We start from the raw sequence: 14,253 nt of genomic DNA on the forward strand, positions 1-14,253 counted from the left end.
AAACCACTCCAACAACGTCTCGGCTCGATTATGTTGCATAATCTCAGCCTTTTTAAATAATTCCGCCTAGAGACAGCGCCATCTGTTTTACCTGTCGCGCACTAGTTTGAATTTTCTCGCGCGCTAAGTCAGAGTTTCAGAGCTCAGTTGCTGGCGCCATCTTTTTTAAATTCAAATGCCGCCAGATGGCAATAATAATAATAATAGTACTATTATTATTATTTGACAAATATTAATAAATACATTTGTTTTTATTTTTCTGTTTATTGTGAATTAGCTGATAAATATAAAAAACCATTAAGATTTATTTGATTTATTAAAATAAAAAAAAGTTTTTAAATAAACAAGTGCTGCAAGGATAATAATCATAATAAACATTGAGTAAATTGTAATAATTATAATAAAATATTAAATATAAAAAAAAAAAAAAAAACAGGTGCCTGAGTGAGTAAAGCGCGAGCGCGAGCGCGGATAAGCAAAAAAGCAAAAAAGTAAATAATATTGAAAGTGAAGGGAGTGAGTTTGTTGAACAGAATTGTTCCAAACACAAGGGAGTGTGTTCGTTCCACGTTCCACGCGTTTCTCAGTAGAGTACACACAGAGCAAGACAGAGTAAGACAGAGAAGCGGCGTGACGTCATTGCAATTTCGTTCCTTACCCCGCTACAAGTTCATCCGAGTTTGTCTTCCTACCGATGAGTTGAGTTTTGAAAACAAGGAACTTGAAAGAACTCGCAAGTGCTCGCAAGAGACAAGAGACTTGCAGAGAATTTAGACTACAGCCACATATCAATTGTCGCCGCAGTCGTTTTATAATTAAAATAAACATATATATATTATATTATATTAAGTTAAGTGTTTTTATCGAGGATTTAAATTACTGATTACTGATTGCCAGTTAAAAATAAATAATCAGTATATAATAAAGCGTGTCGTTAATGTAAACGCGATATTGAGTTTTATTATATCGGTCTCTCTCCTCATTTTAGTCGTTTGTTGGCATTACATTAAATTGGTTCGTGTGTCTGTCCCCATCACCATCACCATCACCATCACTATTGCCATCAACATCAGCATCACCCACCGCCGTAAGTTCCTGTAAGCCGTAAGTGTGTAAGTGTCTGTCGGTCGTCTTCATTGATGTGTGTTGTGTATGATAACTTACAACAACCGGTATCAGAAAAACAAAAGTTATTATTCTTGTTTTAAATACTGTCTTCATTTTGGACACTCGTATGTCAATACAATAAATATAAATAAACAACATCAACATCAACAACAACAACAACAACAACAACAATGGATACCCATCTGCGTGAGCAGGTAATGATAAATCAATTTGTGCTGGCCGCTGGATGTGCAAGAGAACAAGCCAAACAATTGCTCCAAGCTGCTCATTGGCAATTCGAGGTGAGTTTATTTGTCCTCACCATTCAATTATCTTATTTTATTTTAATCATAATAATATGTAATAATAATAATAACTAGAGTTTATTTATTATTATTATTATTATTTAAGTTGTAGTGTTTTAGTCTGTCGTGATATTGCCACACTCGTTGGCATTGCGCATTCAACAGCGGCACCTTACAATATTACCATCCAACATACACGTAAACAAAGCCCATTGTAAAATGGCTGCCTTACTCTGTTATTACAAAGTTTATTTACTTATTTATTATTATTATTAATAACAATAATACATAATATCGGTATTAGTCATCGTAATTTTCCGAGACGTCAATACAATTTATAAATGAATTATATCATGAATTGACAAATGTTTTAAAAATAATCATCAACATCCTGATCCGATGATGATCGTGTTTATCGTGTTGATAAACTTATGTAACCCGTGACCGAATGTTGCTTTGTGCCAATCGGCAATTGAGCAATCGATTATTTTTATTTTTATTTTATGTTTACTATTATGAATTATTTATTTAAAATATTATAATGAGATACTAGTTTTAAATGGATACATCGAGTTTTTTTTTTCTTTTTGATACTTTTATTTTATAAAATTCCTTATCATTAGTGGGTACGCCTACGTTTAAAGATTTAATAAAAGTTGAGAAACTGTTATAAATATTAATAAAAAGTAAACATAGGAATAGAAACTGAAATAGCACCGGTTATGATAATTCTATCAGCTATCACTGATATTGGAGTGAGTTTATTTTGTACAAAGAAATTATTACTCGGTAGCTAGTACATGATATTAATTAAGTACAAATGCGAAAGTCGTTTAACTAGAGACTAAGATCTGACAAAACATTTCCTCAATATATTTTATATATATATATATATATCTAAAATACTGATATACTTTTCCTTTCAACTGGGATTTAATAATTCACGCTCAAGATTAGATACTGGCTTGTACGTGTATAACATAATTATTGACACATGTCATATCGTATCTACTGCTCCTACGACTATCATTCGATTTATTATTATTATTAGATAGATTTTTTAATAATAAAATAATTAATAGCAAGTGACGTGACACATCAACCAAGAGATTAGCTTGAGATTTTTTTGTTTGATTAATTTACTGTTGTCGCAGCTGTTGCTAATAATCTTTATATTATTATGTTTTCCGTGGTGTAGCCATGCCAACGATATATGTATCCTCACATCCAGCTAAAACACATTTATTTTTCACATACTAAAATATTTAATTAAATAAACGTACAGCAAAAAAAAAGTTATTTTTATATTTATTTTATAAAAGTTATTTAAAGAAATATCAATAACGATTAGGTGCATACGAAACACTTTCCAATAATTATTTTTACAGCTAAAGGTCAGTGATAATCCTTACAAACAACGCAATCAACCTGTTTTATTTTAATTATCTTAAGATTTATTTAATTTTTTCGGTTATTTATATTTAATTGTGTTACAGACTGCGCTGAGTATATTTTTTCAAGAAGCGGCAATACCATCCTGTCCACAAGGACGTAGTACGCATTTAGGTCAGGTGAGTATCATTTATTTATTATTTATAATTATCAAGAGTATTAATCTCACTTACTATTCAGCGACAACTCCTCTGTCGTGATAATTATTAACTTTCTATTTGTATTTAAATAACTCGGTTGAATTTTCCATCAGCAAAAATTATATCGTTGAAAAATTTAAAAGCTTATCGGTTGATAATAAACAAGTTGTATAAAGTAACGATGAATGAGCGTTGATGATGATAATGATGATGATTGTAGTGTGTATATATATATCTATAATTAAATTTGAGAGTCACTGGATGATGATGAGCAAAATCCGTCACTAGGTAGTGTAGGTTACTATTCTCGGCTATAACATTCCGATAAGCCTCGTGCCAAATCCAACGTCGCTTCGACCAAACAGACTTTACCGGTTTAAACTAGCTCACCAACAAATTTGCTTTATTATTATTATTATTATTATTAATAATTTATTTATGTTAAATATTACAGATAACACCTTGCAATACCCCAGCGACACCGCCGAATTTTCCAGACGCATTGCTAGCCTTTCAAAAAATGTCTGCAGGCGACAAGACGCCCTCCGGTTAGTATTAATCATATAATAACTATCGGACCTTGTACTCTTAATAGCCATCACTAGACACAGAAATAATTTTTTTAATAATCGTTAGTAATGATTAGTAGAGTAATAGATATAATAATAGCTCTAGTCATAATGATGTGACCGTCTATTTATAAATAATTTAATTATAGGAATGTCTCCAAAGCAGAATGGACAGCAGACAACGTCTCCAATGCCACACCATGGAATTCGGTGTAGTGTATCTGGGACTCAGCAGCAGACGCAAAACCAGCAGCAATTTGGATTTGGCGAGCCACAGAGATAAAACAGACTTTAAATTGTTTTCCGTATAAACAAACGCTACTAATGCGGATAGCGCTTTTTATTTTTCAATGAGGCTTATATTATTGTTAATAAGCCAGACAAGACAAGTCGTAATATACCTCCTATTCCTCCTATAGGAAATTTATCTTGAGTTTTCAAGATTTATCAACCGTTTGAGGAATCTTTATTATTATTATTATTATTATTATTATTATTATTATTATTATTATTATTATTATTATTATTATTATTATTATTATTATTGTTTCCTTTAATTTATTGGACGAAAAAGAAAAAAAAATTTCAAACTAGTTTAAATATAAATCAACGCGAGATTATTGTATTGAGATATAAACCAATAAGTTACAAGAAGATTAAATGTATTTCGGATACAATTATTGAATTACATTTGTAATATTTAAAGACATCATCATCATCATCATCATCATCATCATCTTCTTCTTCTTCATGAGTTACTGGGAATGAGTATTTTTAACATACTCTCACACACACATAAACAGTAAAAGATAAATTAGTAGTTTTTAAGTAGATAGTATAAGACTTATAGCGATATCACTAGTAATAATTATTAAGTAAATTAATAATGAATCGTGATTAAAAGAAAAAGATGAGTTGACTTGATGATTAGTTCGAGTCATGATAACTCGTACGATAATTATGAAATGTCATGTTTGTTTTGATGTGATTTAAGAAGCTCCCTGACTTATAAGGTACAAAAGAAAAAAAAAACGAAAGAAAAAAATCGTTATTGTTTCAACGTTATTCACTGATTTTATAATATTAAAAATAATAATAATAATAACTACAATGACTGTCATGTAATACATAAAGAATTTACAGGCAGTCGTTGCCTTTATCATAAATATATAACAATTAAGCTGATCGGGAACGCTTACAACTGGTATATCAATACTACCATTGTACGGTGGTTGTATATTTTTTACTTTTAGTTTTATTTTAATAATTGTGACTTTACTGTCGTCTAGCAGTTCTACTCAGACTTATTTCTAAACTAAATAACGTACTTGCTTATAATTGATAATAAAGATAAAATAATTTGCTTCCATGTACAATTAGCAACTTTTTTTTTTTTTTTTTTTTTTATTATTATTTTAGTCGTAGGAAAAAAGATGATGAAAAATGAACTGGACGATACTTTTTATAGACTAATAATGTAATTATGAGTATGCGATATAATTATCATTTTTTATCAAAGTGTCATCGAAGAGCGTGAGCTGTAATTGTGAGTAATAGAGATTCAAATAACTGCCTGTTATAAATATTACTGATTTTAAAAATTATTATTATTCAAAGATGAATTATTATCATGATAATAATAATCCATTTATTTGAATTATTTTGCTCAGGTATGCTTGCACAAAAGCTTCATAGTTCTTTTGTCTCCAAACAAAACTCAACCGTTGTTGATGATGATAATAAAGCTATTATTATTATTATTAATTATTATCATTGATTGTTAATCGATTATCATTATAAATATTAATTAATGTTTAGGTCCCACCTCGTAAAGTATTACGACACGTGGTTAAATATCTTACCTTCAGTATCATTTAATGTTTTGTTTACTTTACTTACTATTATTATTTTTATTATTACCAGTTAAAGTTAAACTATATTGTTACAATTGATTATTCTGTCATGTAAATAAATTCGTTGTAAATGACATTAAAAAATCTATACAAAAACAATACTTATTATTCTCAATTCTCAGAGAACTTAATATATTTTCCGGCTATCTATAGATTTTAATATATGTCGCTATAATTACGTTGTTTATTTTACGATTATTTTAAATATTACATATGTATATAATTATGGGGAAAAAACAGAAGAAAAAAAAATGTTATTGTCCAAATAAATCATAAATTGATGCTTTCTAATATATGTTATATAATATTTATTGTTATCCAATAATAAATATAGATACTTTAGGCTCCTTTCACAATCATTAATATAATTTATATAAGTTAACGTTTCTAAAAATTATCTAAATCCTCAAAAAAAGTGTTTTATCAATAATTTTATTAATTTATTATAAATTATAATATATATACATATACATCATATGTATGAGTACGTAAATATACTGAAAAAAATCACAATGACATTAGTATAAAAAAAAAGAGTATTGTATAATTAATACTCATTATTATATACAAATTATACTGAAAGTTTATTATTGTTACTCGACACCACGACCTAGCCCAGTCCATCTGTCTGGTACAGGTAGAAAATATCTGTGCATAGCAGCTATAAATCTAGCTCGATATTCTTCTGGTGATACTATTGTTGGTAGTTTGCCTTGACCGCCTAATATTCCAGATTTTTTAACCATTGTTTCAAGTTTTTTATCCCAAGTAAATGTTCGTATATAATCTGAAATAATAATTATAAATATTATTATTATATTTATATTTATTAAATATAAATAATTTACCAATGATTCCTAATACAAGTTGATTTGATTCTGGCTCAAGACCAACAAGAAGTGAATAATCCATTACAGAATTATCAGCCAGAAATTTAGTATCCTGCTCTATAGCTTTATTCAAAACTGATTTTGAATGTGGTCTAATGTACAAAGGGGAATCACAGCTCATGTTCAATAAATTTTCATCCAACAAAACTAGTTCGCCCTCTTGATCAGCTTCCTCTAAATTTACTAGTCTATTTCTTACTGACCCTTTTAAATCATACTTGTCAGTTATTGTCCGTGAGTAAAATAAATTTTCCATTACTAAAACACTTGTTCTTAAAGCGGCATTCGTTGTATTATTTTTAAAAGACACACGATAAACTCCGACTATTTTTCCCAACAATGTCGGTTGTTTCGTTTGCTGACATTTTTCCATATATGCAAAATAATTTGGTGCAAAATCTAAAAATATTTGCATTTCAACGCGAGATAATTCTTTTAAAATGAATCTATCATCGCGACTCTTTGAAAAAGTGCTACCACTTTTTCCGCCCCTTGCGGCCCACTGGACACTTCGACAAAGACTCCTGGTGAATCCGTCTTCGCCGCAAGGTAGAACGTTATCTCTCAAAGCTGCAAACTGAGCTGCGAAATATATTCGGCAGTAAAAATTTGTTGTACTGTCAGCAAACTGAACTTGAATATAATTATGTTGCTTTATTGTCTTGCTTTCTTCTTCATTCTCAACCGTTGAATTTTGTAAATTATTATCTAAAAATAATTTATATTAATAAATATGAAAAAATAATAATAATAATAATTAAATTCACCTGATTGACCAGACTCTATTGAATTATCTTTACTATCTAATTTACGTTTAATTGAAGGACTTTGATTTTGGTCGGTGGGAATTTTGGTTGTTCGAATAATTTCCTGCAGCGCGTGTTTGTAATCATGAGAATCCAAAGCATAAGCTATTATAGACGACGGCTCACTTTCATATACGACTATCGGAACAACTGAACCAAGAGGAAGTAAATGGTGTTCCAAAACACCCAATGGATTATTAATTGGAGTTGTAATTGTAGTCGATGGTAAAAGCTGTGACAATATTGTTTTCTTTTTTTTTTTACGATCTGGCATATCGTCAGATGTAACAACAGGAAGTACATCCGAGTATGAACGATGATGAGATTTTGGTGAATCTTTAACTACAACGACATCATGACTAGTCTCTTGAATTTCATTGTCTGAACTCTCGAGCATATTATCACCAAAATAAAATCCATCACTTTGAACTGTACTGGAGACTGCTGAAATAGCTTCAATTGCATTATAATCTGCAGACATTGGACTCAGATCCTCAATCAATGATTCAGAAGCAGTGTCTTCTGTTATATAACCATCAGTATCAACGATCCCATTAATACTCCCAGCAGTCAGTGATCTATCAGTAAATTTACGTGGTCTTTGATCTTTTTTCTTTGTAGTAATATCATTAATTCTGTCATTCCAATTTGACACAGCTTCAGATATTAATCTTTTTAAAATAACCAATCCATCTTCTATTCTAAACATAAACGTCTGAACTTGTCTTTCAGAAGCTTTTCCCTCTAATTTAGTGTTTTCCAATGTTGGAGATGTTAATTTTAACTGAACTTCTTCTATTTTATTTTTAAAATACTGTTGCTCTTTGGCTACTTGCTGCTTGGCTGCATTTAGCGCATCCTGTTCCAATTGAAGAGTCATAAGTTTTTCTTTAATACTTGAAAATACCTCATCACCTTTCAACGCAATATTTTTCATTTCTTCAATAACATTTACGTGCTGTTTAGCGTCATAAATAATATGTATAACTGGTGGTGGTAATGATATTTCCCACAATGATATTGTTGTATATTTAAATATTGCAAGCATATTACCACGTGAAAAATATTGATTATAATCATGATGAAGTGAGTGGACACATGTTTCAGAGCTACGATTAGTATAAGCATTATTATAAAAACGTAGCTCAAGATATTTAGCATATGAGAGTGACCAAGTGTCTGAAGACATGGGTACAACTGGTGATACATTTTTACATTTAATGCATTTGCTCCACATAAGAATGTCATGGCTATTTTCTTGCCCAAAAGGATCTGCTGACATTTTTTTTAGAGTTATGTGAATGCAACTACTGTCATGAGCAAAACGTCGTGCATGTTGAACTATTTGAGCCCGACAATTAGCCGCTGGGCATTTGTATTCAGAAGTTAAACAATAACGCTCCAAAAAACGTCCCAGAGCAATATCATTACGACCGTATAAATCCATATTTACAATCCACGGATTAACACAAAAAGCAGGAACATTATTTGCATTGTGTGAAAAACTACAAAAGAGTACGGCCAGTCTCTGATGACTCGATGGATCTAAACAATCAGGCCATTTAGTCTGATTATTTTCATTTAACTCCGATAATCTATTAACTGTCTTCAATAGTATATTGTTTGTTGGATTAAGTCGACTACCCCGAGCACGAAAATCTGCTATCAGTGCCTGTACTTGACGTGATTCAATACCAGCTGTTAATTTAGCCAGTGTAAATGGGTGCCGTGATTTAAAATTAACTGTACTCTGTATTTCTTGTTCTTTTTCTTGTTGTTGTTGTTGATGTAGCTGTTCCTGTTGTTGTTGACAATTATTATTATTAACTTTAGTACCTTCCACTGTATCTATAAATTGTGGAGAATAAAAAATATCTTTGGGAAAAAATTTACGTAAAACACAATTTCTACCAGATTCTGTTTCCAAATATGGTATTGTAAATTTCAAATACGGAGAAAAACTGAGAATAGTACCGTCAAGTGATTTTTTAAATTTATTAAGCAATGGAAGATCTGCAACACTGAGACTTAAACTGTTTGAATTATTAGGTAAAATAATTATGTCATCTTGCTCATTCAAATATTGATGCAGTGGATCACTTAAATCGCTTATCGATTCACCATGACTACGTTTTTCTTCTCCCAATACTTTATCCTTAAACTTTAATTTATTTTCAATATCATCTTGATTAATATCACCAACTTTTTTAAAACAAGATTTATTATCATCAGTTACTTGTTGTTGATCCAAATCTCCGTCATCAGATTCTTGACGAAAATTTTCATTGAAAAAATAGTCTTTAGGTGAAGGTGGTTTAGCAAATTCATCCATTAAAAATGATTTTTCAAGACGCCATGAGTATGCAGCAAAAATGACAGTAGACATGACATTTTTAACTTTTTTAAGCTCCATCAAGGAACCTCCTCGTAAATGAATTCCAGATCCTAAATGTGAATTTGCACAGCTTTCAAAATACATAATTGTTTTAACAGAATTATTATCACGTGGAAAATTTCTGAGATAAAATTTTTGACATGTTCCTAATTTAACGTGAGTCGTTAAATGTGCGTCAATGGTATTGACAATAGTAGCACCTGTGCAACGAGCGACTCTTTCCATAACACTGAGCTTAACATTTAATATCAACGTGACTCCACACTCACGAAATCTATCCTGAGCTAATCGAGCAACTGATCGATGAACCATCACTATATCAGGTTTCAATGCCATAATCCTGGCAACTGTATGACCCAAATACTCTTTTTCTTGAAGCATTACTGGCTCAAGACTTAATAGTTTGCCTTCAACTCGTTGATACATCAAACCACACTGCAAAAGTAATATTTTAGGATGTGCAATCATTGCATTCATGGCACGATGTGCAACATTTTTACTACAAAATACTCCAGACAATATTTCACAGTCATCTCTGGCGCCACCAGGTGATTTTTTAATCTGAACGTACTGACGTATATCCATATCATCGGCATCATGATTTTTATTAGGTCTTACTTGGTCAACAATCTGATGAGCAAGTGGCAATATCACCTCAGCCCAACTTGATGACAATCCTTTATTATTCAACAGCTGTTTTATTAAATATTCCTCGTGCTGTTTGTAAGCAATAGACAGATTATTGTAAGCACTCATTTCACCATAAGAATTACAAAGATTGTTAACTTTGTGCCAACAGTTTCTAACTTTAACCTGTTGAACTTTTAAATTTTCATCATTTATTATTTCATCAGTTACTCCGGTATTATTTGATTGATCAAGTTTAGATAAAATTTGCTGCTGATCACCAGGATCACTGTATGTATCTGTAAAAAAATTATCCAAAGTTGTAGGTCGCTTTAAAGTAACTGTAGATGCTCCAACATCGAGATCCAGATAAAAACTCGAACCCGAGGAAGGTATCCGAGTAGTAATTTCAGATTGTTTTGATTCACTTTCAGAATCAGTACCAGTTGAATCATGCTGTGGTATATTTTTAACCCATGCAGGCTCATGGCTATCACAACTAGACACATTTTTATTTAATAAATTATCAGATAAATTATTAGTAACAGGTGTAAATATTGCTGGAGAATCTGTAAATTCAATGTCTGACTGCATTGATTCGATATAATTTGCTTGAAATAATGCTTGTCCAATTGCCGTAGCTTGTATACGTGTTGCTGCTTTATTTTGTGATATCATCCAGTTAACCAGTTGATTTCCCGTAAAACAGTTGTAATAATTTTTAAGTCTCACCCGATGAGTTTCCAAAGGTATAGATTTATTTGATCTAAACAACTCTTGACAAATAATTCTCAGTGAGGCGGAATTTTTTAAAACAATAGAACGTTCATGAGACGTTAAATAATCACCAGAATGTGTTCCAATAGCATATTTTTCTTCCATATATCCAACACTAGTTTTTCTGTAAATTCTCGTTTCATCTTCAATTGTACTTGATTTTATTTCAGCTACTGCCAGAGTATCGTTTCCTCCATATTTAACCTCTAAATCTTCCTGAAGAGCTTTTAAATCTGCTGACAAAACGCTTTTCATATCAGAAGATTGCAAATAAGACAAAACAACTTTACAACAGTATGTACAGACCCTTAAATCACCAGTACATCCCATTATTTTACCAGGAATTTCATCTGAGCAACACTTTGAACAAAATATCTGCCCGCAGACACGACAATGATGCCTTCTTCTAAATGTAGTAAATCGCTCACAGCATTCATAACACTGTTTAGCTTTTTTGTCTGGCATCCAATAGCTCCTCAGATGTGAATCTTTGTACGATTTTAAATTATTGCTCTTGAGTGCTACAATATTGCTGATTCTCCTGAGAACATTTGGCAAACTCCGACCTTCAGAAACGTCTAAATTAAATGTCATTGTTGAACTACTGTCTTCTGGAGTTTTTTCAGAACTATCACCTCTCCAAGAGCCCGAGTCTCCAGAAGAACTTTGATCATCCACACTAGGTGACACCTCAGCATTTCTAGCTCCATCGGTTTCTGGACTTTCCGTAACATCTAATATTAATTTATTATTATTATTATTATTATTATTGTCAATTATCAGTTGTAAATAAAATTAATTGTCATAGACTTACTTTTGGTCAGGTTAAAAAATTTAGAAAACAGAGATGCAACAACTGGTTGGTTTTCTTGCGGACTCAGCGGAGCAAACTCGGTCAGTTTTGTTGGTGAGTTCATATTCTTATTCATCATTTTTAATCAACTGTCTCTATCATTTTACAGAAAAAAATATAAATATAAACATATACATATATATATTTACAGAATAATAAATAAAGTTGTTAAATATGACAACTGTCTCACGAAACGAAAAGTTTTTACTTTGACAACTGGATCAGCTGATTTGTTTATTTCTGCGCATAAAATCGACGCACTGGACTTTGATGATAATGATGATGATGGCAAAGCAGAAAAACTACAGTAACCCAAGTCAATACCACAATACAAGTTAATTAGAGGTTGGTGTTAGTAAAAGTACAGTTTATAATATACTTACATCTCAATACACAATAATATTTAAATTATATACATATACTACTTAAAGATTTTATTTTTATTTATTTATATATATAGAGATGAATATACAGTGTAATTTCTCCAGTAACAAATCACTCTCAACTTGACATTACGACTAGAAAAAAAAAAAAACAAAAAAAAAACAAAAGGTTGATAAATCTAAACAACCGGCTCGTTTATATATAAAATGGAGACCATTGAAAGTAATATATTAAGTTTTGTAAAAATAGTTTGTCCGCCAGCTGAAGAATTAAGTGTAATTATAAATAATGTGAGGTGTAACCAGTGTGGGCTGGTATTTCAAAATGAGTCGCGTTTTCGTCTCCATGATTTAAAAGTTCATCAACGTAAAAATTTAGACAAAATTGTAAAAGATTCAATAAAGTATCATTGCCCTGAAGTATCATGTATTTATTCACCTACTTCTCAAAGATATTTTACTACCATGAAGTATTTAAAACAGGTAAAATAATAATAATAATAATTATTAACATTTTTGTTTGATTAAACTTTTAAATTAAATTCCAGCACTATCTTAAAGTCCATGCTGCTAAAACATTTTCATGCACACAGTGTGATAAAAGTTTTTCAACAGAAGCTGCCAAGGCCGCACATATTAGAGTATGTGGTTTAGAATTTATCTGCAGTTGTTTTAAAAATTTTACGACATACGAAGCTCTTTTAACTCATGCCAAAAGACACTCGCATTTATTTGATGAAAAATACAAAAATTTGCTCAAGTTAGTTGCCGATGATTTATTTATTTTTTTTTTTTTTAATTTTTTTATGATAAATAAAATTTTGATTATAGACGAGCTTCCACGAAGAATCTTCCAGCTGTCCAACTAAGTAAAATGGTGCAGAAAAAATTGCCAGTCTACATACGCCCATATCAAGAGAGTAATCAGGTTATCCAGGAGTCAAAGGGGACAAAGGACACGCGGGACATGGCAATTCAGACGGATGATTTTAAAAAGATTAAACGAACATTGAGTCCTTCCAAGGCGAACAAACGACGTGAGTCCCGACAAACACAGACCAACAGTCTGATGAAGGAAAAACGTAACAGGAAAACTGTTGAGACACAAACATCTGCAGCTAGTGTTCGAGAGCTCAAAAAATTAAGCACAAATAAAAAGCTAAATCTTCCAAAGAAAGACTCGCAATTAAATAATAATAATAATAATAATAATAATACATTTACGAATGATGATTTATTCTCTGAAAGTCCATTGCCACTGGATGGGATGCAAGACTTGTGGCAAGTCAGGAGTCTGGGGACTAAAATTCAAGATAAAAATATTATTGATGATTTATATGATAACGTAACACAGACTGATATGTTGCCATACTACCAAGAAGATAGTATTAACCAGATTAATATTAAAAATTCACTTTTCTCAGCTGCGACCCGAATTTCTAGGTCAGATCCCATGCTGACTGAAGAAACTTTGAATGATAGATTTAGTAGTATTGAGACTCAAACTGACAGACCGTACTTTGATTCGATTTTTGATTCGGACCCTCCAAACTACTCTCGCACTTACGCGCTCAGTTCCAACAACGAAACTCAAACAACTCAAGAATTCGATGACATGAAGAATCTTCTGTACAGCAATATGTGCACTCAGACGTGCTACGACAATACTAGTCATACTGAAACTCAAACTGATCTTCTTAATATATTTGATGAATTACAATAATAAAAATAATAGTAAATGAGAAGAATATTTATAATTTTATTTGTATTAAATTTTTTTAATATACAGACTAAAAAGCACCACAAGCATATACGCGGTAAAAATTATATTTGACGTTTAATATGTTGTTGTATCAGTAACAAATTTATCGTCTCTTTTAAAATAACCATCTCATCAATATCTTAATGTATATTTTCTTAAAAATATTGTTTTTTTGTATAATAATGCTAGCATCGATTATCTGTGTACATATTTATATATATATTATAATAATAATAATAATAATAATAAACTATAAACTATAGAAATCGTTCAC

General features: G+C 30.9%; 3 protein-coding genes and 1 long non-coding RNA gene across 4 annotated transcripts; 2 read left to right on the top strand and 2 right to left on the bottom strand.

The window, feature by feature from the left end:
- The first annotated feature begins 411 nt into the window (after nucleotides 1-411).
- LOC130670011 (UBA-like domain-containing protein 1) lies at nucleotides 412-4,678 on the top strand. The gene is made up of 4 exons (XM_057473184.1): nucleotides 412-1,409; nucleotides 2,909-2,983; nucleotides 3,459-3,552; nucleotides 3,723-4,678. Exons 1-4 carry the CDS (start codon nucleotides 1,299-1,301, stop codon nucleotides 3,854-3,856), a joined length of 414 nt encoding a protein of 137 aa, XP_057329167.1. The 5' UTR covers nucleotides 412-1,298; the 3' UTR covers nucleotides 3,857-4,678.
- On the bottom strand, nucleotides 2,437-3,691 carry LOC130670013 (uncharacterized). The gene is made up of 2 exons (XR_008990299.1): nucleotides 3,038-3,691; nucleotides 2,437-2,643 (listed from the first exon to the last, which is right to left on the bottom strand). It is a non-coding gene; the product is annotated as an uncharacterized LOC130670013 (long non-coding RNA).
- A 1,221-nt stretch (nucleotides 4,679-5,899) lies between the features above and the next one.
- On the bottom strand, nucleotides 5,900-12,062 carry LOC130670005 (putative 1-phosphatidylinositol 3-phosphate 5-kinase). The gene is made up of 4 exons (XM_057473177.1): nucleotides 11,796-12,062; nucleotides 7,144-11,715; nucleotides 6,335-7,084; nucleotides 5,900-6,273 (listed from the first exon to the last, which is right to left on the bottom strand). The coding sequence occupies exons 1-4, from the start codon at nucleotides 11,911-11,913 to the stop codon at nucleotides 6,080-6,082; spliced, it is 5,634 nt and encodes a 1,877-aa protein (XP_057329160.1). The 5' UTR covers nucleotides 11,914-12,062; the 3' UTR covers nucleotides 5,900-6,079.
- Nucleotides 12,039-14,207, top strand: LOC130670010 (uncharacterized). Its single transcript, XM_057473183.1, has 4 exons — nucleotides 12,039-12,179; nucleotides 12,295-12,700; nucleotides 12,766-12,977; nucleotides 13,049-14,207. The coding sequence occupies exons 2-4, from the start codon at nucleotides 12,425-12,427 to the stop codon at nucleotides 13,938-13,940; spliced, it is 1,380 nt and encodes a 459-aa protein (XP_057329166.1). The 5' UTR covers nucleotides 12,039-12,179; nucleotides 12,295-12,424; the 3' UTR covers nucleotides 13,941-14,207.
- Nucleotides 14,208-14,253: the final 46 nt, after the last annotated feature.

Source organism: Microplitis mediator, chromosome 6, assembly GCF_029852145.1.
Source record: "Microplitis mediator isolate UGA2020A chromosome 6, iyMicMedi2.1, whole genome shotgun sequence".
Classification (NCBI taxonomy): domain Eukaryota; kingdom Metazoa; phylum Arthropoda; class Insecta; order Hymenoptera; family Braconidae; genus Microplitis; species Microplitis mediator.

Bases quoted from the DNA above. Each gene is read 5' to 3' on its own strand.
- LOC130670011 (XM_057473184.1), top strand. From the start codon at position 1,299: ATGGATACCCATCTGCGTGAGCAGGTAATGATAAATCAATTTGTGCTG. The intron at 1,410-2,908 runs GTGAGTTTATTT...ATTGTGTTACAG, and splicing joins CTGCTCATTGGCAATTCGAG to ACTGCGCTGAGTATATTTTT. The intron at 3,553-3,722 runs GTTAGTATTAAT...ATTTAATTATAG, and splicing joins AGGCGACAAGACGCCCTCCG to GAATGTCTCCAAAGCAGAAT.
- LOC130670005 (XM_057473177.1), bottom strand. From the start codon at position 11,913: ATGATGAATAAGAATATGAACTCACCAACAAAACTGACCGAGTTTGCT. The intron at 11,716-11,795 runs GTAAGTCTATGA...AATTAATATTAG, and splicing joins ATTTTTTAACCTGACCAAAA to ATGTTACGGAAAGTCCAGAA. The intron at 6,274-6,334 runs GTAAATTATTTA...TTATTATTTCAG, and splicing joins ACTTGTATTAGGAATCATTG to ATTATATACGAACATTTACT.
- LOC130670010 (XM_057473183.1), top strand. From the start codon at position 12,425: ATGGAGACCATTGAAAGTAATATATTAAGTTTTGTAAAAATAGTTTGT. The intron at 12,701-12,765 runs GTAAAATAATAA...ATTAAATTCCAG, and splicing joins CCATGAAGTATTTAAAACAG to CACTATCTTAAAGTCCATGC. The intron at 12,978-13,048 runs GTTAGTTGCCGA...TTTTGATTATAG, and splicing joins AAATACAAAAATTTGCTCAA to ACGAGCTTCCACGAAGAATC.